At 40.9% G+C, this 25226-nt stretch overlaps 1 protein-coding gene across 5 annotated transcripts in view; it reads left to right on the top strand.

The window, feature by feature from the left end:
- DCLK1 (doublecortin like kinase 1) overlaps positions 1-25226 on the top strand; it is a 359451-nt gene that overhangs the window by 161216 nt on the left and 173009 nt on the right. For all 5 annotated transcript variants that reach the window (XM_045978157.1, XM_045978156.1, XM_045978159.1 and 2 more), the window contains exon 4: positions 23938-24037. In XM_045978157.1, coding sequence (XP_045834113.1) covers positions 23938-24037 — 100 coding nt within the window. The remainder of the gene's footprint in view (positions 1-23937; positions 24038-25226) is intronic.

The raw sequence follows: 25226 nt of genomic DNA, 5'->3' as shown, positions 1-25226 counted from the left end.
ACTGGAAGGATTTAGTCTAGACATGGAAAGGAAGTCCAAGGTAAGACTATTATTAGAAGACAGGAGTAGCTTGTACCTGGATCGCTGTCCTGGTGCCAAATGGGAGCGACATGCAAGGATGGGATTTCACCCCTGTCACCTATTAGCAGCTCCAGAACCCAGCACGGCCCCTGGGAGAGCGCCTTTATTATGACTACTCCATCAAAGCACACGTCTCCTCACCTCTCAGGGACTTTCATCAAGCTCCGTCTCTGCTTCGCGGCCATGTTGTTCAGCGTGTGCGCGTGCGCGTGTGCGCTTGCGCATATGGTCCCTGACTGATGGCGGAGCTCCCATCTGGGGTCCGGGGAACCCCCTTTGGCTCCTTTCCCTCCCTGTCAGTGCTCCAGCTACACTGCCGTCAGTTGATTATTCTCTGCCCACCTCATTGCAGACGTCGCGCAACAAATTGTGGAAAGAGTGGGAATCCTATCATTTCAGTTGGCTGTGTGAGCTACATGAGGCCGAACAGCTGGATTTGACCCACTTTTCTTTTTAACCGAACTGAGTGTGTTCCTGGCACATTTGCTTTTCTTTACCAGCTGTGTTACCCTACTGGGAATATAAATTGTTTCTCCGTGACTTGGGAGCCCTCCTTGCAGTTCCATTCCCGTGGCCTGGAAGGTTCCCATACTGCCCAGTCTCATCTCCGCTCTGCCACTGCCCTGTGTGTAGCCTGAGTGACATCTGGGGCCCTGAAATGGGCCACCCCTCCTGCATCCCTACCCTGCCAGTTCTCGCCTCGCTAAAACACCTGTGAAATTAACTGTTTGTATCCTTTGGCAAAATATTAGAAGTAGGATTATTGGGAGCCACGAGGCCTGGTCGAGGGCATTGCCCCACCAGGTTAAGGTTTGAACTAATGCAGGCCTCACCCTGCGGAGGGAGGGCAGGATGGCCCTGCAGGCAACTCGCCAAGGGCCAGATAGCCCTGCAGATAAGCATGGTCTGTTAGTCTCTTGCCTTTTCCTCTGATCCCCCTATCTCAAATACAGAGCCCCTTGCTAATCTGCCGCAAACATCTCTCAGGCTTGTGGGCGGGGGCAACTCCAAGGAGATAAATTATTCTGTACCTAGGACGATGGAGAACTTTAAATATGTACCGCAATAGACAGTTTCCTACCTAAATTGATGTTTGTCCGAGGCTTTCACAAACCGAGTCATTAAAATACACCCTGCCTCCTACAAAGGTAACGCCTTCTCTTTCCTACTTCTCCCCTATATACTTAGTTTCTTCAGAAAGCTTCTCGTTTTCCATTAACCTATCTCTTGTTTTCCTACAGTTCTTTACTGTCTAGTTTATCCCTAAACCTCCTCGTTTTCCATTAACCTATATCTTGTTTTCCTGCAGACCCCGGAATAAGTTACCAAAAAACACATATTTGTGCTACCTCCCATGGCTTTCTGAGGGGCATGATTACTCAAGAAGCAAGACTCTGTCCCCCATCCCGGGCACCAGTCTGTACCATTATAGCTTAACTAACATGTGGTGAACAAAGAGAAATTATCTGATGAGTGTTTGTAACCCCTTACCCCAGTTAAACTGCCTACATAAGAAGCTTGATAATCAGAATAAAATGGAGATGCCTGACTACTGACCAGAACTTGCTGTGAGGCTCTCCCATTCATCTCGCTGACACCACCTTCAGGGACACCCGGACCTGCCAAGGCTGGACCGCATCAAAGGATTGTCTGGGAAATTCCTACCTTTCAAAAAAATGCAAATACCATTAGAAGTCTGTTCACATATTTAAAGAGAAGTAAAGAGTCTTAACTGGGAATGTGGATCATTTTAATCTAATATTGCTCTCAGCGAATTTCTGGAGGAAGTCATGGTGAATTTTTTTTTTTTTTTAACTTGCCAGGAAGACCAGCAAAAGCTGGGAAAGCTAAGCAGTTTTATAGAAAACCAAAGTGAGGGGCTTGGTCCCCTGAAGGAAAGGAAAAGGAGGTCTTTATGTGGTGAGACAGGTCTCAGACAGTGACGTCACAACCGATTTTGCTCCAGTCACAGCTGAGTGAGTGCGTACTGGGTGGAGACAAACACTTCTGCAGCAAAGAGGGACCCTGTGAGGAGATGTGCAGGCTCTGGTGCCCAGACTGTGTCCATTATCCGGGGCTGCCGCTGTCAGTTACCACAGACTTGGCTTCAAACAAGAGAAATTCATTCTCTCGCAAATCTGGAGACCAGACGTCTGAAATCAAGATGTTAGTAGGGCCACACTTTCTCCAGAGGCTCTCAAAAGAGAAAGCTTCTTGCCTCTCCCAGCTTCTGGGAACTCCAGACATTCCTTGGCTTGTGACCACATCACTCCCCCCTTGGTCTCTGTCTTCCTATGGCCTCTCCTCTCTGTCTTCTCCACTGTCTCTAGTAAGGACACCTGTCCCCGGGCGTAGGATGGATGATCCCAGGTAATTCAGAGTGATCTTATCTCAAGATCTGAAATGGGTCCGAATAGGGTCTCCTGCACAGTACTGAGGGTTAGGATTTGGACATATCTTTTGGGGGGGCCGCTGCTCAACCCACAGCACAGTCATGACTTTGGACACTCAAATTTTGTGCCCCAAATGTTGATTCCAGCACTAAACGCCGTATGGGCACAGGAGAAGTGAAAATTCCTTGCTGCGCTGCTCATTTACCTGGCGTGACGGTGTCCCCACATTTACTTTTTTTTTAACTTGCAACATTTCACTATAGACCCTGAGAAATTTAAACTAGAGGGTTTGCTTTGTTTTGAACTGGTAAGGACTGTTTTCTTTCTTGTCGGCTGACTGTTTGGTTAAGACTGTAGTTGGGAGAAGGTCTGGGGTTTGGGTGGTCTGTACCATTCTGAAAAGAATCTTTTTCTGGGTTGGTTTTTTGTTTTTTGTTTTTTGGTTTTTGTTTTAGATTTTATTTATTTATTTGACAGAGAGAGGAAGAGAGCACAAGCAGGGGGAATGGCAGGCAGAGGGAGAGGGAGAAGCAGGCTGCCCACTGAGCAAGGAGCCCGATGCAGGACTCGATCCCAGAATCCTGGGATCATATCTGAGCCAAAGCAGACCCTTAACTGACTGAGCCATCCAGATGCCCCTGAAAAAAAAAAAACTTTTTCTGCAGTGCACATGGAGGGCAATAATTTGCAGAGATGTCCTCTGTACTTGATGTGGGTGAGGTAGTGTTTTTCCCCTTTCTTATTTTGCTCTTTTCACTCAAAAGGAAGGCTGAGGATCCGTACTCTACTGAAAAACTAATTTGTGACTCAGAAACTTGGTGTGGCACTAACCACACTTGCAACGCACCTATGGGAGAGAAGACCATCAGCTGTCCCCTATTCCAGTAGATTGACAGCCATGTGGGCCATAATAGAATGCCCTCCATCTATGCTCAGTATGGCAAGCTGTTACTGTGAATTTGACTTTCTACCAAGTACCGTAGACACTGGTCATCGCAAATAGGAGCAGACTCATCTTGTGCTTGGGAAAGGGAAGCAAAGGGAAAATCTGCCAGGGAAGCTATGAACAGAGGCGCTCTTGGCAGGTGCCTGAGGGCCCTAAGCTCCCCACAGCACACACTGTGTCTCCACATCTTTCCTTTGAGACTGACCCCTTCCAGTGCAGTGGTTGGGTGCCGCTGTGGGAACTGTGCAAGGTGTTCATCAGATTTATTTCCTGGTGCTTTAAAGGGGGGAGGGTGCTTTCACTTTTGAGATTTAAACAAATGTTTCATTCCCTCCAACTATCTATCTATCTATCTATATCTGTCTATCTATCTATCTATCTATCTATATATATATTTAAAGTTCACAAAACGTTAACAACTATGTCATATGGTTTTCTTTTTTTTTTTTTTTAAGATTTTATTTATTTATTTGACAGAGAGAGATCACAAGTAGGCAGAGAGGCAGGCAGAGAGAGAGGACAAAGAGAGGGCAGAGAGCCCAACGTGGGGCTCGACCCCAGTACCCTGAGATCATGACCTGAGCCAAAGGCAGACGCTTAACCCACTGAGCCACCCAAGTGCCCCTGTCATATGGTTTTCTTATTAGAATTTATTCTGCAGCTTTGACTACAGTTCGGGAATTGGTTTCCTTGCCTGTATCTTTTTTTTTTTTTAAGATTTTATTTATTTATTTGACAGAGAGGTAGAGACAGAGCACAAGTGACCCGAGCTAAAGGCATCCACTTAACCAACTGAGCCACCAAGGTGCCCCTTTGCCCATATCTTATAGCCATGTTGTATTATCACCCAGTATTTATATGGTTAGGTATTTGCTCGAAATGTCTAGTTCAATCATTTAGACCTGTGGAAGCTGTAAGCATCTGTTTTCCTTCTTTTTCAGACTCATATTTTAATGTAAGAAGACTATTATCTCTCAGAGAACTGTAGGGAGGTGTAGATCAAGTTCCCACTTGGCCGCTCCCCCATGCCGGCCAAGAGCAGAGGTTGTGTGGTTCAGCAGACTTCCGGAGCAGCATGTGGGGGGCACAGCTTTCTGCTTCTGTTTCTTCAAGATCACACTTGAAAAGACTACTCAGACTGTTATTCATATGTCTTCATGATTTTGAAATGAAAGCGTCGATTCCAGATTCTAGATTGTGCACACTAAATCCTACCTTTTATGAGTCTCTGAAGCCAGGGCTGAAATACAGTGCGACTAAACATGGAACAAAACAACGTAACGCCAAAATTACCTATGAGAGAAAAAGAATAATGAGTGCAGAGACAGGGTGAAAACACAAAGAACCTGTCTCAAAGTAGGTGCAAAGCTTAAGTCCAACTTTCTACAGCTCCTGGCTGGCCTTCAGTGACCCACTTTATACATAACCCTGAAGAGAAGTCCCCAAGCTCACCCCTGGGCCAGTGGCATTCCGTTCTGGAGCCCTTGTTTAAGTTAAGTTTTCTTTAAGATTTTATTTATTTATTTGTCGGAGAGAGAGAGAGAGAGCAAGTGCACAAGCAGGGGGAGTGGCAGGCAGAGGGAGAAGCAGGCTCTCCACTGCGCAAGGAGCCCAATGCAGGACTCGGTCCCAAGAACCTGGGATCATGACCTGAGCTGAAGGCAAACACTTAAACTGACTGAGCCACCCAGGAGTCCCTGGAGCCCTTGTTTTTAAACAAACAAACAAACAAACAAAAACCCCCAAAAAACCTCACAAGGCTCAAACCTCAGGACAGTGGTTGTGGTCCTCTGTGCCTAAGGGTCCTTTAGTCAGGTAGACAATGAGCTGATTCCCGGGCCCCATCCAGTAAGGTGAGTTGGCAGCACAGGGCTCAGGAAACTGGCATTATCCAGGAGTCTACAGAAAATCCTGATGTACATTTTAAAGAACCTGTGACAGGAAGAAGCTATACAATTTCACGGCCTTGGGGAGCTGGTCTGCAGTTGACTCAAGGGCGACCAGAATTAGCGCTGGGGCGTGAAGTATCTTCTCACCTCCTTCCAAATTGTCCTGACTTCACCTTGTTGCCTGGGAAGTTTTCACAGTGAGATATGTGCTTAGCTTAAGAAGCTTCCTTTTCTAAAAGTGCTAACACTGGAGGGGATCGAGGGGCAGGGGAACAGGAGCATTCACATTTAAGATAGATGTTCCCAGTTAGTTTTCTTCCCTTCCTTCCTGACTGAGAGGTGCCTGAGGGGAGCCCCCAGGAATACCACATGGGCCAGGTCAGGGCAATGGGGGCGGGGGGTGCTAGGTCCACGGGCCCCGGATGGGAGATGGGGTGTCCAGGGGTTGGCGGAGCATATAAAAGAATACCATCTCAGATGCCTGTGTCAAAGCTTTGTAAACTGCCGCTCCAGGAAATGGAGAAGGTTCTGTAGGCCTCTGCCCTCCTGTCATAGCGGACTACTTTCCGGTCCCTGGAGCATGGTTCTTGTGGTATATTCACAGACCTGAATTCTGAGGGGCTTTGGGGGTGTCCCGGATGCCTCCTTGAAAATGTGATGTGTTTTTAACAGGGATGCAGCTCTGCTCAAGGCCATCAGGGCAGGCCTTGTGTTCACTTAGTTGTCCAGTTTCATAAGGTGCCAGGAGCAGAATCCCACACACGTTAGCTCATGCAAATTGGAGCTTATTAAGATACAGAGAAATCACTGAGAACTGTGGAGCTGTGGGCTGGCATCAGGGGGTCTGGCACTGAGAACTAGTTAGAAGAGTTACACTCTGTGTTTTCTCTCTGCCCCTTTCTCCTGCATACACTTTGTCTGTCTCCTGCCTCACCTTTCCTCTCACCTTCCTGTTCTTTCTCTCTTCCCACACTTTGCTCATTCTCCCTCCCACCTCCACCCCTGGGTTCCAGCTCTGCTATGGACCAGCCCTGTGATTCAGCACCTCTGAGCCTTGGTGGTCATATTCTGAATTAAGGAGGTGCTGACACCGGGGCTGGAAAGCTGTAGAATTAGATAAAACAACACAGTGCCCTGGATCACACTGGATTCTCAGTCAATGCTACCTCCTTTCCTGCCTTTGAGACTTTCAGGGAAGGAAAGCCCAGTAGTTGTTAAAATCACTTTATGAATTATGTTTATTTTAAAATTCACTCACTGGTGGCTAGCCATTTAGGTCAGCCCGGGACTCAAGGGTTTTTTGGGATATGGAACTTTCAATGGCAAAATCTAGTAACACCCTTCTCTCCTGGGAAGCCTGGACAAGTCAGTCACTTTTTTTTTTTTTTTTTTTTTTTAACATATACCATCTTGACAAACACAGCTTTCCTTTATTATTTATTTATTTATTTATTTATTTTTGTCTTTCTCAATCATAAATAAATCAGTGAAACTTTTCCTTACGTATATATTGCTTGCTGGGCATAACCACCATTTTGTCCAGCAGGTGGGGGTATACTAATGTTTTCTTGGAGGCCAATTTTTTTCTTGTTTGGTAAAAATATATGTAATATAAAATTTACAGTTTTAGCCATTTTTAAATGTATGGTTCAGTGACATTAAATACCTTCATGTTATGTAATCAGCACTACCACCCATCTCGAGAACTTTTTCATCTTCTTTAACTGAAATCCTGTAGCCATTAAACAATAGCTGTGTATTCCCCTTCCCCAGGCCCCAGAACCGCCACGATTCTAATTTCTAGCTCCAGGAATTTGACTATTCTAGTTACTCATGTACTTGGAATCATACCATCTTTATGACTTTGTAACTGGCTTATTGCACTGAGCATTATGTCTTCAAGACTCATCTATGTTGTAGCATGTGACAGTCTTTCCTTTTTAAGATTGATTATTCTCTGGGGCACCTGGGTGGCTCAGTGGGTTAAAGCCTCTGCCTTCGGCTCAGGTCATGATCCCAGGGTCCTAGGATTAAGCCCAACATGGGGCTGTCTGCTCAGTAGGGAGCGTGGTTCCCCGTCTCTCTCTCTCTCTCTCTCTGCCTGCCTCTCTGCCTACTTATGATCTCTGTCAGTCAAATAAATAAATAAAATCTTAAAAAAAAAAGACTGACTATTCTCCATTGTATGGATATGCTGTATTTGTTCATTCATTCTTCGATTGATGGACGCTTGCTTTATTTCCTCCTTTTGGCTATTGTGAATAATGGCTGTGTCCATGAGTGTACAAATATCTTTTCAGGTCTCTGCTTCTACTTCTTTTGATTAGATACCCAGAAGGGGAATTGCTGATCATATGGTAATTTTGTGTTTCCATGAGGGGTAACCCCCATACTGTTTTCCCACCAGGGCTGCATCATTCTACATTCCCACAAGTCATGCACCCCCTACAAGTGGATAGGGGCTTGGAAACAGGGATTAAGTGTGGGTTGATTCTCAGTGGCTTCAGTTGGTCCTTAAAGAAAAAGAGAACAGTACGAATTTTGAACTAGGAGGAAATTTTAAGGTTTCACTGAATAGGAATTTTTCTTTCTGTGCTTTTCACAGCAACTGGTAAACTAAGATATATAGAGAGGAAGATAGATATATAGATAGATAAGAACATAAGATTATATATAGATCTATCTTCATATATATATATATATATATCTTATCTATCTATATATCTTTATATTAACAGGGAAACACTTATGACCAAAAGAATGAAATTTAGCTAAAAAAGAGCATGTCAGTATCAGATGGAATTAGGGCTGTGTGTACCCAGTACAGAAGCTCCAGATGCTGGCATTAATTCAATTAAATTGGAGTCAGAGCAAGGAATGCATGTCAGTACTGAATTAGCTTGTCGTATGGATACAAATGGCCAGTACTTTCCTAGCCTAGATCACTGGCCTGAACAGAGTAGCAAGGTATTGGCATCTACAGGATTATTCCTATGATGCTCACTGAAAGATAGTTGTGCATATTTTTTTTTAATTATTAGCAGTATAAGTGACACATTCATGAAATACCTACCCTGTGTTGAGGAGACTGCTAGGTTTAGAATGATTAACAAACTACACCAATGACATAAGGCCTGGTTATGTGAAATAAAGGAACTTGCTGATTTCATGTCAAACAATCTAAGTTGTGGCTTACATTAGAGGTCAGCAAACTTTTTCTGGAAAGAGTCAGAAGATATTTTAGGCTTTCTGAGCCATATGGTTTCTGAGGTAGCCATTCGACTCCGCCATTGTAGTGCAGACTATAGGGAAACAAATGAGCATGCTGTGTTCCAATAAAACTTTATTTGCGAACACCAAAATTTGAATTTCACCTTCCACAAAGTGTCATTCTTCTTTTGATTTTTTTTTTTTAACCAATTTACTTTAAAATGTAAAAACCATTCTTAGTTTATGGACTCTTTAGAAATAGGCAGCAGGGACAGATCTGGCCCAAAAGTCTCAGTTTACAAACCACTTGGAAGACATAAGAATGTTTATCCTTGATGCTCACATTTTTGTATGTGTAGAAAAACTTGGATGCAAAAACATTAAGAAGTATGTTCTGGCAAGTCATTAGTGAAGATTTAAATTTACGATATGAAGATAAGTGTTTCCAGCCACATGCCTCAGTGTAATTTGGTTAGCTGGATGTAATGGCTTCAGGGAGGCAGAGATTTAGGTAGCAAAGTGAACTGGCCAAATAGGAGAGGAATGCGGAGAGTTTTAAAGCCCTGGCACTGTCTATGAATTCTTAAATCATGCATTCATATAATTTGCATGTTCATTTCTTCTTTTACAAAATGTTCGCTCCTGGAATTCTTATAGTTTCATTGTTAGTGAAAGTGATTTCTTTTCTTCTCTCCCCCCCACCCAACCCTGTATTTTAAATTCTTAAAACCTGGCACTTCACAGCATTATTCCTTTGAATGTCTTTAGTTCTGTAATTTTGCACACCCCCTTATAATCTAAATTTAATTCGTTTTCAGAAATTCTTTACAGAAAAGGACCCATAATAAGTCATGATCATTCCCAATTATCTTCTCATAATTTAATACAAGAGGATTTTACTGCTTTCTAAAAAGTATTTTTTTTTTTTTTAAAGATCTTATTTATTTATTTGACAGACAGAGATCACAAGTAGGCAGAGAGGCAGGCAGAGAGAGAGAGAGGAGGAAGCAGGCTCCCTGCTGAGCAGAGAGCCGGATGTGAGGCTTGATCCCAGGACCCTGGGATCATGACCTGAGCCGAAGGCAGAGGCCTTAACCCACTGAGCCACCCAGGTGCCCCTAAAAAGTATTTCTTAATTTAAAAAAGACGTTCCCCCCAAGTTTAACTTTACAAAACAGTAGCTGTAATTTAACAATTACCTAGTCTTATAAGTATTTTCATATCTTAAAAAAAAAAAAGGTTCTTCCCAAGTTGTTATAGTGCTGCAGTGATAATTTAACTATTTCACAGTTCTAGAAATGCTTGGAACATTGAAGTTTTAAGGTTATCATTGACTAGAATATGCCAAATTTTTGTAATAACCGTTCACTTCTCAGCATAAAATCAATTCTTCACAATCACGTCTTCCTATTCATAAAACATGCCCAAAACAAAGCTTCCTATTGGTATCCTACCCTAACAAAACATTCAGTGAGCATCTAATACATTGTAAAATCAATGATATTTTCACTCTGTAGTGACTGGTGTCACTATAGAGGCCTCTCAGTCTGTGATAAACATGCCTTTTATCTTTAGGACCTTGAGCATAGTACGCTTGCAATAAACATTTGCCTTCTCAGTTTGTCTATTGCATGTGGTCCTTTCTAAATCTTGAATTGAGAGGGCCGAAAGAGACATTGCTGCCACTCATTTAATATAATCCCTCTTTGGAGAAGACAAAACGGCAGTCAAGAGACATCAGGATCCCACAAGAGTGATTCAGAGTCAGGATTAAGACAATCCAGTTCTGATTCAGCTCCATCTGAGGTCCTGCCTGTTACCCACTTGTTCTTGGGAAATTGTCATGACTCATTCTCTCCCTGCTCTGTCTTAGAAGTCAAGGAGGTGTCCCATAAAGGCTTTCCTGTCCTTAATACTCTATCCTGCATATATAATGTAAAACAACTGGCTGAAAATGAACAAAGCAGAAAAGACAAAGAGAAAATAAGATTCTATATAATCCAGGGTCTGCACAACTCTCATGTAATGAGGAATTGGTCGTTGTGGCCTCAGAGCTGACTGGCGTAAGTGAGAATGGAATCAGAACCATGTGTTTGCCTTTCTTTCAGGTTAGTACAACATCTATAATATTTTAATAAAATGTTCTAGGCTTAGAGTTTGTCTCTAAAACCCTCTAGAACTTAACAATAGAAAACTGAAGCCATTGACAGTTGATGTTACTAAAAAACATCTTCAGGTTAAAGTTTAAATAATAATGTTTTGAACCTTCCTTCTTGAATGTTCCTTGTAGTCAAAGTGAAATGAGTGTGTTTTGTGGGAAATGTTTATGTAATTCTATATTTTTGTGGGCATGAAAGATATACACCTGTAATAAAGTACCATGAAGTGGGGGGCTTAAACAGCCAAAATTTATTCTCAAAGTTCTGGAGGCTAGAAGTCTGAAATCGAGGAGAAAGCAGAATTGATTCTTTCTGAGGGCTGTGAAGGAGAAACTGTTCTATGACTTACTCCTAGTTTCTGGTGGTTTGCTGGCAGTATTTGGCATTCTTTGACTTCTAGAAACTTCACCCCGATCTCTGCCTTCATCATCACATGGGTCCTTCCTATGTGCATGTCTGTTTCCAAATGTCCCCTTCTTAGAAAGCCAACAGTCAGTTTAGAGGCCCACCCCATTCCAGCATGACCTCATCTTAACTAATTACATCGCAATGACCATAATTTCCAAATAAGGTCACATTTTGAGGTCCTGGGAATTAGGATTTCAACATATGAGTTCAGGAGGGAGGCACAGTTTAAACCATAGCAAGACCCCTCACTGAGATAGTGTAGAAAATAACTGTTCATTCCGTTCACTGTAAAGATTCATACAAAAACATTTCTTGAGCTCAAAAAATACTGTTAACAGTTCATGTGTTTGGACACTGCAGGGCAGTGTAACACTGCAAATAATGCAGAAAGAAGTTTCCAGCTCACTTCAGAAATTAAATGATGGTGATGGTTTTGTTTAAGTACATTTAATGAGAATAGCTGTTGTATATGGTGATTTTAACCTTACTTCTCTCTGAAGAGACCTAGGAATAGGGTCAGATTTCAAACTCGAAGTTTTCTAAATGACACGTAAGGAGAGGACCTCAGTGTCGAGATTCCTGTTGAACAGTTATGCCTCTTTCATGGTTTTGAAGCTGTGAACGGCTGCTCTTCATGGCAGTTCATGCTTAGATTTCATGTCCCTTCACATCAAGGAAGTTGTGATTGGCATGGACAAATGTTTCAGCATGGAGGGAGTGTTTAGTCATCTACTTGTCAGGTACTTGAAAAGAATATGGTTTTCAGAGGATGTAAGGAGATTGCTTATATTAATAGAGCTATTGCATTGTCCTCTTCACATATGAAAGAAAAATGGATAATACACAGAGGGAAAGAGAATGTTATTTTCACGCACGTTGGTTAGTGTTGATTGCAATTCTAGTGTCTTATGGTTGTCTGAAGTCTGACATCCATTAAATGGAATAATTTTCAGCAGAAACGCAGTACAAGGGGAGACAAACGAGGAACTGCTGATTTATTCTGCCTTCTAGTCCATGATCATTGACTTTTCTGAGTGTAATCTTGGAAGTTTATGCTTCAGCAACATTAACTTAAGGCCTGTATGCTGTTTTTTGCCTTTTTTACTAAACACTTCCTCTGCCTGCCACAGGACCGCACATTATCTCAGTGAATTCTTTCTGCCGTCCTGTGGGGTGGATCCGATATTATCCTCATTATCCCTGTGTAGAAAAGGAGGTTTCCAAATGTTGAGTAATTGACCCAAGCCACCCAGCTAGTAATTAATGGAATTGAGTTTTAAACCTGACTTTCCCTGATTCCAGAGCTATTAGGCAAAGCTGTTCAAGGTCACTCTAGTCTTTGAAAGCGCCTATTGTATGCTCTTCTGTATTGGTGCATTGTTAAATGAGAACTAGACCATTAGAAAGTGTAAACATGAGTATGTTCTCATCCAAACATCTAGAGAATCTCCCTGTGCTAGTACAAATGGGCCTAACCCTTTAAATACCATGAAGGATATTCAGAGTTAATCATCACACTTTGAGGGAAGGCCAGCAATATTAGACAAGTTTGTGAAAGGGGGAGAATCATGTCAAATTACTCCTGGCTTGTAGAAACCTATTAAGTTAGAAATTATTAGAAATTATTAGTGAAAGGCCTTGAGTTTTTCTTCTCACTTTGATGTCCTAGGCTGTTTCCCTAGATGGTTGAGTTTTATTTACTCTGCCCCTTTCTAACGAGAGCTAACATTTCTAATAGGTTTTAGTAGCCATGGTTGTTTTTTGCAGTTGGGCAGAGCAGATGTGATCAAAAAGAAAACTACTGCTTATGATTGATTTTCTCTTTCTTTCTTTTTTTTAAGAGACCTTTCATTTTTAAGATGAAGCTGGTAGCTATTGAAACCATGTTAGACCTTGTAGCGTAGCTGGGAGATGACATAAGGGGTGGGAGAGAGAAGCGAAATGTGCTTCTCTTTATTACAGGGAGTTAATTTGGTTTCATCTCCACTGAGCTGGTAACATTTGCTCTGAAATTTCATGTTGCTGATTCTCCCATGCTGTCTATTTCATTCCTCTTCTCTCCCAGGAAGGGGGAAAGGAGATGGTTGAAGAGAGAGGAAGGCACAAAAAGCAAATTCAGCTGGCAAATCCACCCTTTGCCCAGGATACCCGTGTAAATGTGGTATGTGGATGTGCCTATAGTATGCACACACACACACACACACACACACACACACACATGACAAGTTGAGTTGTGTCTTTCATAGGCTCTAATTTTCAAGACATGTTGAATCTTACCTATGTCCTACTCTACCTTTGGAAATTATAGGTATCACAGTCTGCTAGGAAGCCTGGTTGCCTTCCTTGGGCCCTGGACACAGCCATGGAGACCAGCCTGGAGCACATTAACCATGGCTAATGGCCACTTAGTGTGGAATTCTCCCCCAGAGATTGCAAACTGCCTGCCCACGGGTTGAATCCAGGACACAGGTGTATTTTATTTGGAATGCACCATGTTTTTTTTTTTTTTAATTAAAAAATGAATTTATTGCCAGCTTTTAAAAAATCAGGGACTTTCAAATAAAAATCTGATTTCACTTTTTCTTAAAAACTTAGTAAGTCTAGCAGCCCTGGGCTTACTTTGCTACATGCCAAGTGTCAAGCAACTGCTGCTGCCCCATTTAGGGGAAGGGAGACTTCCAGTTTATTACCTTCCCCACCGATTTCCTATTGTCTACCTATGTTAATTATTGTTTATCGCCCCATTTGCACTGTGTTTTATTATGCTAACCTGCTTCACTTTATGTTACCTTCTAGGCCTCTAGGCATTAGAAGTCCTTATGTTTTACACTTAACCGCATTGTGTGGAAATGGCAACCAGCCCTATGTTATTCATTCAACTCTAAATTTAGATTAAAAAAAATGAAATGAAAACTCTAATATACATGGTATAAGATGAAGACAAAGAAGAAATTTTGGCCTAGAGTGTTTTGGTCACCATCTCTGATTTTCGGAAAGTCCATTGAGTAAGGAATACCTCCAAGTATGTATTCACAGTTGTATACCCATTTATTTATAAAAACAGTGTTTTAAACCAAGCCTTTAGTTTGGATCATAGAACTTTTTATCTTACCACTGCCATCTCTCACTCTCTCTTTCAGTCTTTTATTAGCTGTGCTTGGATCTAAATACAATTATGCAAAAATGGTACTATTATTCAGACAGTTCCAGGGAATGTTTTTATTGGCAATTTTAAAAGCTGACTTACTCTAGAGTATATTTTTGGAAGAAGTACTTTTCTCCAGTAATATTTTTGATACTATGTAAATGTTTTTATTAGCTACATTTGAGTTAAGATAAAGAAAAAAAGTAATTTTTTTTTAAAATAGTTTTAGAGTGTAATTTTAGGTTGCATTTGTGCTAAGTACTCCTGGGGTCGTTATTTCTCATTAAGAAGTGGTTAAGTGGGGGGGTGCCTGGGTGGTTCAGTGGGTTAAGCCTCTGCCTTCAGCTCAGGTCATGATCCCAGGGTCCTGGGATCAAGCCCTGCGTCGGGCTCTCTTCTGAGCAGGGAGCCTGCTTCCCTTCCTCTCTTTCTGCCTGCCTCTCTGTCTACTTGTGATCTCTGTCTGTCAAATAAATAAATAAAATCTTTAAAAAAAAAAAAAGAAGAAGTGGGTAAGTGTCTGAGGAGTAGAACCCTGACCAATACTGAACACCCAGGAGACAAAAGACTCTGTCCTCAGCTTATGTAAGAAAAACAAACAACAACACAACAAAAACTTCCTGAGTTTATGAGGGCTCCCACCATGTAGGTAGTGATGGTGACGGTGACCATGGTGTTGATGGTCAGGGGGCAGGGCCGATGCTCATGCCAGCGATGATGATAGTAGCAACAACCATTTTGGAGATTTTTCACTCTACAGGATTATCATTAGAAAACATCATTTACTTGAGAAGACTAGTCTGAATCCTATTTTAAAACATTCCTGTTAATGTCAAGCTGTATATCCAGGCAAGTGGATTGGAAATAGACATAGAAATGTTTAAAGCGATGAATTCCATGCCTCAATGTCAAGCAACATTTACAAATGTTCCTGGCAGACACATACTTCCATAGGTTTGGGAATATCATTTTCTGCCTCCAATTGTAAGTGACAAGCCAGTGTGCAAGAATAGAAAAGACAGAATGATTATCTTTTATGTTTTTAGCCCCAGATACCCATTCTTTGGGTGGTGATTCTTCTTGCTAAACTTTTTAAAAACCAGGTTTCACCAGACGGTCCTGGTGAGGAATCAGTATGATGATGTGAGTGAGTCCAGTGTCTTCGGGGCATGGCACATCATAGATCTTGGCTCTGGCCTCAGGCTCCTTGGAAAATATCGAAAGGAAATTCACAGCACTGTGATTCACTGGTCAGTGCGAGTTGAGTAAGGGTTAACAAAATTGCAAGATAGCAACTGGTTGCTTTACCAACGTTTCAACTCCCAATCCAGAGAAACTGGATCTGAGGGTGTTGGCCTGACACAGGTTTTGAGGGTCGGGTTTATTTTTCTGGGTTCGAAGCCCAACCATTGTTATGCACGTGTCCTAACTTTACTTGCTTGCCAAGAACCCCGACACATGCCTTACATTAGCTCGTGTTTTTGTGCTTCTTTTTCTCTAAGGAAAGTGTGTTCTGTCAGAGTGTGTCCCATGACATGTTGCCCTAGCTGCGTGTTTATGTAGACCAGCAGCTGAGAACAGGATCAAGGAATGAATGTACTTTCCATTTCATAATTGTTGGTTGTTGTTATTGGGGTTTTTTTTTTTTTGACTCAGCAAATTAAATGCTTGCATTTCAAAAGAGGATGTTTTCTTTTTCTTTTTTTTTTTTTAAGCATCAGCATATTATTTCAGTGTTAAGTACTAGCCATTTCAGAATTTCAACAGTATTATTTGCTTTGCAAAAAAAGAAAAAAGTGTCTTAGGCCTTCAAACTTGTGAAAAGTAGTTTGAGGATCTTTATTTTTCTCTCTCTGTTATTATTTGAGTAATTTATTTCTGTTCTTAATGGCTTTATTGTTCTCTGGGTGATAACCAGGGTTTCTTTAAGAGATTTTTCTTTATCAGAAATTTCTTGCTAGAAGAACAATTGTAGGATAAATAATCATTTGCTAAGTTTATCATCAAAGAAATAAAAAGGTGATAAAGTAAGGGAATAATAGAGGATTTCTTTTAATGACAATAACATGGCAACACATTCCTGATATTTGGCTATAAAACAAATTATAGACGTATTTTAGAATCAGAAATGTATAGAATTATATGATTATAGAACAGAAAAATTCAGTGTTTGACTTATAGTATCTTGTGAATAACAATGCTCGACGCTAAGAGTGGAGAAAAGAAGCCAAATATGGAATGAATTTGGAAGAGAAACCTTATCAGAATTAGGTTTTGGCAGGATGAGAGGACCCACATGTGCCAAGTTTTAACTGAAAACTAATTATAATGGTCACATTATGAATTGTACAGAAAAAGAAGGAAGTTATTGATTCTGATGCTTTTAGAGGCACAGGTGATTGGATTTTTTAAGTCTTTTTGGAAAAGAGCATCTCCTTAAAACTGATCCTTTCAGTCTGTCGCCTTTAACTGGTATCAAGAAGAATGAGAAATTATAAATATTTTAAAAAGAAATTAAAACAGAAAGGGTATCCTGTACTCAGTGATTCCAGTAAATGGACTGAATTTCTTGGCTTTTACTTCTGTGATCATAATCTCACTTAAATATATTAGGTAGGTGATGGTAAAATACGTTAGTGTTTCACGGAAGGGGAAATTGTGATAGGGACACAATGACTTGTGTGGCTTCAAAAAAAATGAGGCTGTGGCTGCAGAGATATTCCATTTTGTTGGTAGAGGGCGCTCTTGTAAAGTAAATATAGCGACTACTAACCCTCTCCCTGGCTCCGTGACGTCAGCGTCACCATGGAGATCTCATTCCAGTGAGGAGGACTGGATTCCACAGTCCTGCTTTGGAAATGTGTAAATAGCAGATGCTTTTATCGCCTTTGTTTGAATCTCTGTCCGTGCACAGCAACTCAAACCGGAAGCTCAGAGGAGGGGAAGTCCATATTTGTCTATAGTGGCTTTTTACTCCCTGGAAGCAGCTCAGTCTCTCCTGGGACAAGTGTGTGTAACGACAAGTTAATGGAAAATATATAAATTCATATTTTACATAAAAAGAGTCAGAAAGCCGAATATGTTTTCCTAGGATCAAAGAAATAATTCAAACTTCCTTTCTAAAAAACTCAGACACTATTTGCTAGAAACGATTTATGTGCAATATATGTGATAAGTATTAAAATGGTTTATTAACTGAAATTTATAATGCACAAATGTAAGGATACATATTTCTATGCTTGGAATAGATTTGTTTTCCTGTAGCTTTTGAATTGTTTCAAATTTCTACACATCTTCTGTTGAATGTGGCTAAGCTGTTTTTTAAATGTGTACAGTTGGGATATAAGTAACATCTAACTATGTCCATAGAGTCTGTCTCCTTTACAGCAGGGAGGGTTCAATGCAATAATGTATACTGAGGATTACATATAATAATATATATAACTATTCTTTTTAAAAAATATATTTTTTTAAAGATTTTATTTATTATTTTTTGACAGAGAGAGAGAGATTACAAGTAGGCAGAGAGGCAGGCAGAGAGGAGGGGGAAGCAGGCTCCCCGCTGAGCAGAGAGTCTGATGCGGGGCTCGATCCCAGGACCCTGAGATCATGACCGGAGCCGAAGGCAGCGGCTTAACCCACTGAGCCACCCAGGTGCCCCTTTTTAAAAAATATTTTATAAAAAATATTTTATTTATGTTTTTGAGAGTGAGAGAGAGAGAAGGAGCAGAGGGGAGGGGCAGAGAGAGAGGCAGAGAGAGAAGCAGACTCCCCACTGAGCACAGAGCCCAACTTGGGGCTCAAGGTGTGGCTTTATCCCAGGACCCTGAGGTCGTAACCAGAGCCAAAGTCAGACGCTTAACCAACTGAGCCACCCAGGCACCCGTGTAGAACTTTTCTTGTTGCTGTTATCACACCAAGAAGAATTTTCATCTTTTCTTTATATCTTCACTATATAAATGACTGCGGTAAAACATAGTAGAACCAATGTAGAAACTGATAACCAAGAGAACTTAAGGAACTGTTCCAAATGTATACAATGTTTATGTCAAATCTAGTCTCAGAACCCAGGTATTCTGATTCTCAAAGGGCTTTTTCCAACACATCTGGCAATTAGAACTACCCATATTTTTTTAGATACAGTGGTGTGGCATTATGCTAAATAAATCAGAGATAAACTCTGATGCAACAAATGGGATGTCTTTCTTTGGGGTTTTCCTATAATAACCCAAGTGTTTCATATAACCAAAGAACTGGGTAAGACCTGCCAATTAATCGATAGAATAGTAAGCATTGTATGCCATAAACTGATTCCCTCCTTTATGAACTACACGTAATACACATACACCTTCTTTTCTAATGTAGGGACATTTTGACAGGGATAGGTTTTTCAGAGGAATACAAATTTTTGGAGCCCACAAAACTAAAAGTTGTGACAGATCCCAAGGGGTCCTGAGTTCAGACACGGCTTATAGAACCAGACCTGTGCTGGCAGGTGACCGTAGTCATTAATGACATTCACAGCATCATTTCAGTGGAAGCCTGATGGAAAGCATGTACCATATCCCAGCTTCTATGTTAGCAACTTCTACCAGCCTTGCACCATTTCTGTGATGCTAATTCAAAGTACGCTTTTCACCAAAGTAATTATACTAGTAGAATTCCTATTCCCTAAGTGAGAAGGGACACCTATATACTGTATTTTATCCAAATTCATTTAGGAAGGAAGCCAGTTGGGATAGTGCCCAGGAACGACATTCTGTTTTATGTTTTATTTGAATATATTAAGTATACATTTGGCTTATACTTATTTGGAAGTAAAAATGCATTTGAGCTAATAAAAATAATGAAAATGTATCAAGGACTTATGCCCTTTTGAGTCACAGTCTTAACTCATCTAATCTTTAAAGCAACCAGTATGATGAACATATTTGATATGAGACAAAAAGAGATGAACGCCTAAGTGACAGAGTTGGGTTAATTGAGAACCTGGGCTTTGATGACAGGGTATGCTCTTGCGAAATTGTGCCCGAGCAGATGTCTCTGAGGTGCTGAAGAATCCCACCCAACAGGAGGCCCTACCTCTGCCCTGACTAAATGTGGGGTCTTTAGAAATGGGATGTGTTTCAAGATAGCTGACTGGGATTTCCTAACTCGCCAAAGTCAGAGGTAGTCACAGTGCAAAGACTGCAACTCAGCCACCTGACTCCAGTCCCATAACATAAACCACTGGTAGAGAATGCAGTTTACTTTCTGCTGAATTAGTAATTCACAACAGTGTGCTGGGAATTCTTTGGAGTTTAAGTCTATACACATAGGTACTGGAAGAGAAGAGATGAAGGATGAGAACAGTTGTATTCTCAAGGCCTAGCACAGTGGTTAGTAAATAATATATGTTTAATAAACATTTATTGAATGGTGACTAGGGTTTCAGGGCAGGGGTAAATCACTTTGGATTGGAGTGGATAGAGAAGGTAAGGCTTGAATCTTCAACTGAGACTTGAGTCATTGCAGAGATTTGAATAGGCAAAGAGTTAGGTAGGAGGGGATACCAAGTAAAAAAAAATGGTCATACAAAAATCCTTGCAAGTAGGAAGGAAGAATCCCTTTTTTGAGAAGAATATGTAAAGCAGCTAAATTGGAATGTGTTTTAGGTGGGACCATAGCCTTTGCATTTGTCCTTATATCCATTCATCCATGCATCCATATCCATCCAAACAATCAGTCATCCATCCATCCATCCATCCATCTAAACATCCAGTCCCTCCCTCCCTCCCTCCATCCATCCATCCATCCATCCATCCATGTATCCAAGCAACCATCCATGCATCCATCCAATAAATGTTTATTACGTACCAGGTACACGGCATGACTCCTATAGACTTAAAAAGTAGTTTGGAACCAGATAGAATGTCAGACTCAAGATGAACTTTAACTTGATGATGGCAAGCCATTGATGCTTTTCTGAGTCATGAAGACAGATTTTGAAAGTTTAAAAGAAAGAGTAGATTAGCAGAATTAAAAAGGGTGGACTGGAGAGAAAGGAGGTAGGAGTGAGAAAAATGCACCAGAGGGAAGTGCCAAAGTCCACAGGTAGGAGGATAATCTCTGGACTGATGTGGTAATGGGGGTAAAGAGAAGGAGGACAGGAAAAGGCCTAGGTTTGAGAGATGTTCATACACAAATGGAATTTGTTTTTTTTCAGCTGGTAATCCTGAATTCTGAGAACCTCAAATTTAAAAAGGAATACTCTTATAGATATATAAAATCAGATCTTTATGCAAAACATTGGTAATGCTTTGATATTAGTGTGTCCGGTAATGCCAGAGGAAAACTCTCACAGTATATTGGCCTACAGAAGAGGGTTATACATCTTCTTCTGTACTTTTTTTATTAGATGGAATACATTACAGCCCCCTCTAAATCAATGATAGAGAGTGAAAGCATGGGTAATAGAAATGCGTAGATTATCCTACATCCATCTTTAAGCCTCCTTTTCTATCAAATCTTTTATCGAAGTTTCTAACAAGGAGCAGGTTTATAACTTTGAATTTGATCTACTGACCATACACACCTTCTGTGCTGGGAGGTTGTGAGCAGGGAAATGGCTAAATGATGCCAGAGCAGAGAGCACAGAAGACATTACAGTTTCTGATAGTTCAACACATTCTTTGATTTTAGTCACTGAAGATTGAGAGGTAAATGAATACATGTTGCTTGGCACTGAAATGACTTTTCCCTGTCTTTCTGTGCTGGGTGATGACAGTTACTTTTCTTTAACAATCGCTGCATTCCTTTTATGGTCTTGGAATCCTGGAGTTGGAAACAACATCAAAAGTTCATCATGTTTCATTTCCCACTTGCCAACAGAATTAAACCTAAACTGTCCAAGCCGGATTACTGGCTGTTCTGTTCTTTGAGTCTCGGGCTTAGAGGACAGTCCTGGGTATATGATGGAAGGGAGTTAGTTAGCTGGCAGCCTGTTTATTGTGTGCTGGAGTTTTGAGGATAGTTATCAGCCTGCTTAGCAATAGCATAAAACGTGCCCACATAGATGAATGTGATCTGTGTGGCAGTCTGATGTTCTAGAATACAAATGATGGGAATATGTGGAATGAAAGGACAATTGCCTTTGGAAAACAGTATTTTTCATCTATTAGAGATTTGTTTTCATAATGTTTGGCACACAGCATAGCCCAGAGCAGGCCCATGATAAATGTTTATCAGCTAGGGAAATATGGCTGCCTGGGAGAGTGCATTATGTTAATTTCCATTGTGTGGTCCCTGAGCTCTTTCCCCCTCTGGCCGTCACTGCAGAACCAAAAGGAGCCCCATCATGCATTAGTCCATATGATGCTGTGAGAAGGAGAGAGTTCTAGAATCAAATAAGGTTGGGAAATACTGTATTTTCTATCTTCTCTTTGGAATTGTGATGTACATGAGCACATGAAGGGTTTTGCAAGGACCAGAAATAAAGAAACCTGTTTATATCAGATGAATTCAGTATTTACCAAATCTATTTGGCCAGAGGACCCCCCCCTCTTTTTGCACAAAACATATTAACCATTCATACTCTAAGAAATACTGCCTTTTAAGGTTAATTTTTCACATTTCTTGCCTGAGGGAGAGATCATGTTTTATTCATTTTTGTGTGTATATGCTCTATGTTAACTGGTGCATAGTAGGCTCAGTAAAGACTTACCGTGTGTAAGGTGTAAATGGCCTGTGTGGGGTTGGTTGAGTTGATATCAACTGCTGATCATGAAGGCTGGGGTGGGGTGCTTGTCCTGAAGATAAAGATGAACAGGGCCACAGCTGGGAACAGACAGAAAGGGAGGAGTGACATAGAGTGGATTCTGAATTCAAAGGGCCTGGGTTTTTTTGTTTGTTTTTTTGCTTTTTAAGATTACAGTGAGAGAGGGAACACAGCAGGCGGAGTGGGAGAGGGAGAAGCAGGCTTCTTGCGGAGCAGGGACCCGAATGTGGGCCTCCATCCCAGGACGCTGAGATCATGATCAAAGGCAGATGCTTAACCTCTGAGCCACCCAGGTGCAAAGGGCCTGTTTTTTTATTTTGTTTTGTTTTAAAGATTTTATTTATTTAACAGAGAGAGAGAGAGAGAAAGAATGCACAAGCAGGGGGAGTAGGAGAGGGAAAACCAGGGTCCCTGTTAAGCAGGGAGCCCAATGCAGGGCTTGATCCCAGGACCCTGGGATCATGACCTGCACCAAAAGCAGACACTTAACTGACTGAGCCACCCAGGCACCCACAAAGGCCTTCTTTTTATCCCAAGTAGAAGATCGGAGCTTCTGACACTACTCTTGAAGATCTTCATAGTCCATTTTCCTTAATTGTTACAACATCTCTCTTAGACCACCTATTTTTCAAACTTTTCAGACATACATCATGGATGTACCTCATTTATACTTAGTGTTTATTATCAAACTATTCTAGAAATGTCATTCTTAAAATTTCAGCCAAGCGATTATTTGGAAATGAGAGCTTATTTGGAAAAACTATCTGAAGGCTATACATCATTGTATTTGGGACCCCTAAGTAATGCAGTGTTCTCCCAGCTTACTACTGTAAGTTTACATTACCTTCCGGGTGTCAGGACAGTGCTACCCAGCGTTGCCCTAGAACAGAACCCCCACAGATGCCTTGCAGCGGACTGCAAACCAATGAGGGAGGAAATGATTGTAAACCCAGGCCAAAAGGATCTAACACTCCAGGGGGTGTTGTCTGTCGGCCTCAGACATCCCGGGGAAATGCTATTAGAAAGTCTGTTTCATACAGCTCTGAATATGGCTGCTTCGTGGTGTGCTCCAAGCAAAGGAAGTTGAAAATAGAAATCAGCAGTGTTCCAGTGCCTTCTGTTGGCATCATACATTTTGTGAACAAAATATTTCACCATGTATCCAACAACAGAGAGCAGTATGCTGGAAATTACTCATTTTGACCACATGTACCTGAAAGACAACATTTAGCTCTCTTAAAGTTCTCATTGGAGAATAAGTTGAATAAATATCAAAAGGTGTTTTAAAACTTTGCTTTTGCCTATCTATGAGAAGCTGGGTAGCACGGGAGTTTTCCAAGTTTAGCCTAACTTGAGTGGTGGGCATACAGTTGCCCAGTGTCTATATCTGAGTCTCAGAAATATCTATTTTGTTATTCCTTTCATGAGGACTTCTACTTTTCTTTGAACCGGAGGTAGAATGAGTTTAAAGGAGATCGTTGTATTTATATTATGATACAGATAATTTTCTTTAGTAGTTACCCCAGTGATCGCCTCACATCTACTGTATTTGTTGCTAAAATCAGACCTTGGCTTTTATTGCCATCGAGGAATATTACATTCGAATGAATAAAGGGGTGTTCCTTTCCCACGTGTCGTGTCGCTGCATCCACTCTGTTATGAAAATAGAGAGCTCTTACCTCAGGGCCTATTGATAATAAATGTGTAATAAATGTGACAGTTACTGGTTCTATTTTCCCTATCCTGTCTTCCTGCACAACTGAAATGTAACATGTTTCTTACTGGTAACAGATGCTGGAAACCTTCTTTTGAAATTCCTCTGGAGAAGCGGTCCTGTTGATTCCATTAGATGCGGGAAGTGGCTTTATGCAGATGTGGGCTTGCAGGGATGCAATGTTGTAATTGCTGTTCTGCCGACCCCTTGCTGAGTGCCATGCTTTTCTCTTGTAGGTGATGTGCCTTCAGGACTTTTTTGGTGACGATGACATTTTTATTGCATGTGGACCGGAGAAGTTCCGTTACCAGGATGATTTCTTGCTAGATGAAAGTGGTAAGGAAAAAAAAAAAAAAAAGTTCAAAACCAGGGGAAATTTGAGGCAGCTTTCCAAAATGAGCCACACCAGGCCAAGATTATGTCAACCCCAAAGCTACCAAATCAGTTTCAGATCCTCGCCCAGCATGTCTTTTTCATATCTCGAATTTCTTTGATTTTTTTTATATAGAAAACAGATGAAATGATAATTGGAAAGTTTAAATCATTCAGAAGAGTAAATTACCAATGTCTAATTTATAACCACTTAATAACTAAATTGATGTTTTATAGAAAACCAGGATGCAGATTTCTACATTTTTAATTCTCTGTTTTTGTCAACATGTGTAGTTGAGAGATTTGTGATCATAAAATTATTGAGTGTGTCTCTAGGTGGAGCTTTCCCTAGCCTCTTCTGGTTCCTAACCGGGAGGGAGAGTGGCCTGGCATCATCCCTTTTCCTTTAAGTACTACCGAATTTGTATGTCATTAGCATCTGTGAGAGAACAAAGAGGAGGAGGGTAGCATCCTTCGGTTCAAATTGAAATGTGATTGTAACAGATGAAGAAGAGACAGTTGATTAAGAGGGAAAGACCTGTGAAAGGTTGTGACTTCAAGAAAAATCCTTTTCTGATGCTGTAGTCATTTCAGAATCCTACCAGCATCACAGGAAAGATTATTGCCCTGACAGAAGAGACCTCTCCTTAATCATATTACTTCTAATTTAATTAGGGGAATATCACATATTTATGGACAATTCAGACACTAGGTAGTTGGAAATGCTTTTTGAAGTGGTAATGAAATTTCTGCTTAAATGCATGCAGAAACAAATTAGTGAACTTTTGATGAAGGGGATGGGAAACACTTGAGCACTGACAGGATTGGATAAGTGATGTGATGTCGGGGTCCCACCCTCCCACGGCTGAAGCCCGTTCCTTCAGTATCTGTATTAATACATATGTATGTAGATCATCTATATGCATTTAAACCTAGTACAATTGTTTTATCATTTAAAAATGACTTAGGGTGTGTGGGGAGGGATAGGAATAAGAGAGATTGCCCCTGATTGTGATAACTTCAAATGCCCAGTGAAAGTACATATATGTATAATATGTTAGATAGATAGTTAATATGACAGAAGTGTTATTTGAAGAGATTTAAGTTATTTTGGTTCAAAGAACCTAACTGGAAGGTATCTCTTTCTCTTGAA

The sequence above is a fragment of the Meles meles genome, chromosome 14 (assembly GCF_922984935.1).
Source record: "Meles meles chromosome 14, mMelMel3.1 paternal haplotype, whole genome shotgun sequence".
NCBI classification, from domain to species: Eukaryota; Metazoa; Chordata; class Mammalia; order Carnivora; family Mustelidae; genus Meles; species Meles meles.
The sequence above is the reverse complement of the archived record's forward strand: the minus strand, read 5'-3'. Positions and strand labels throughout refer to the sequence as shown.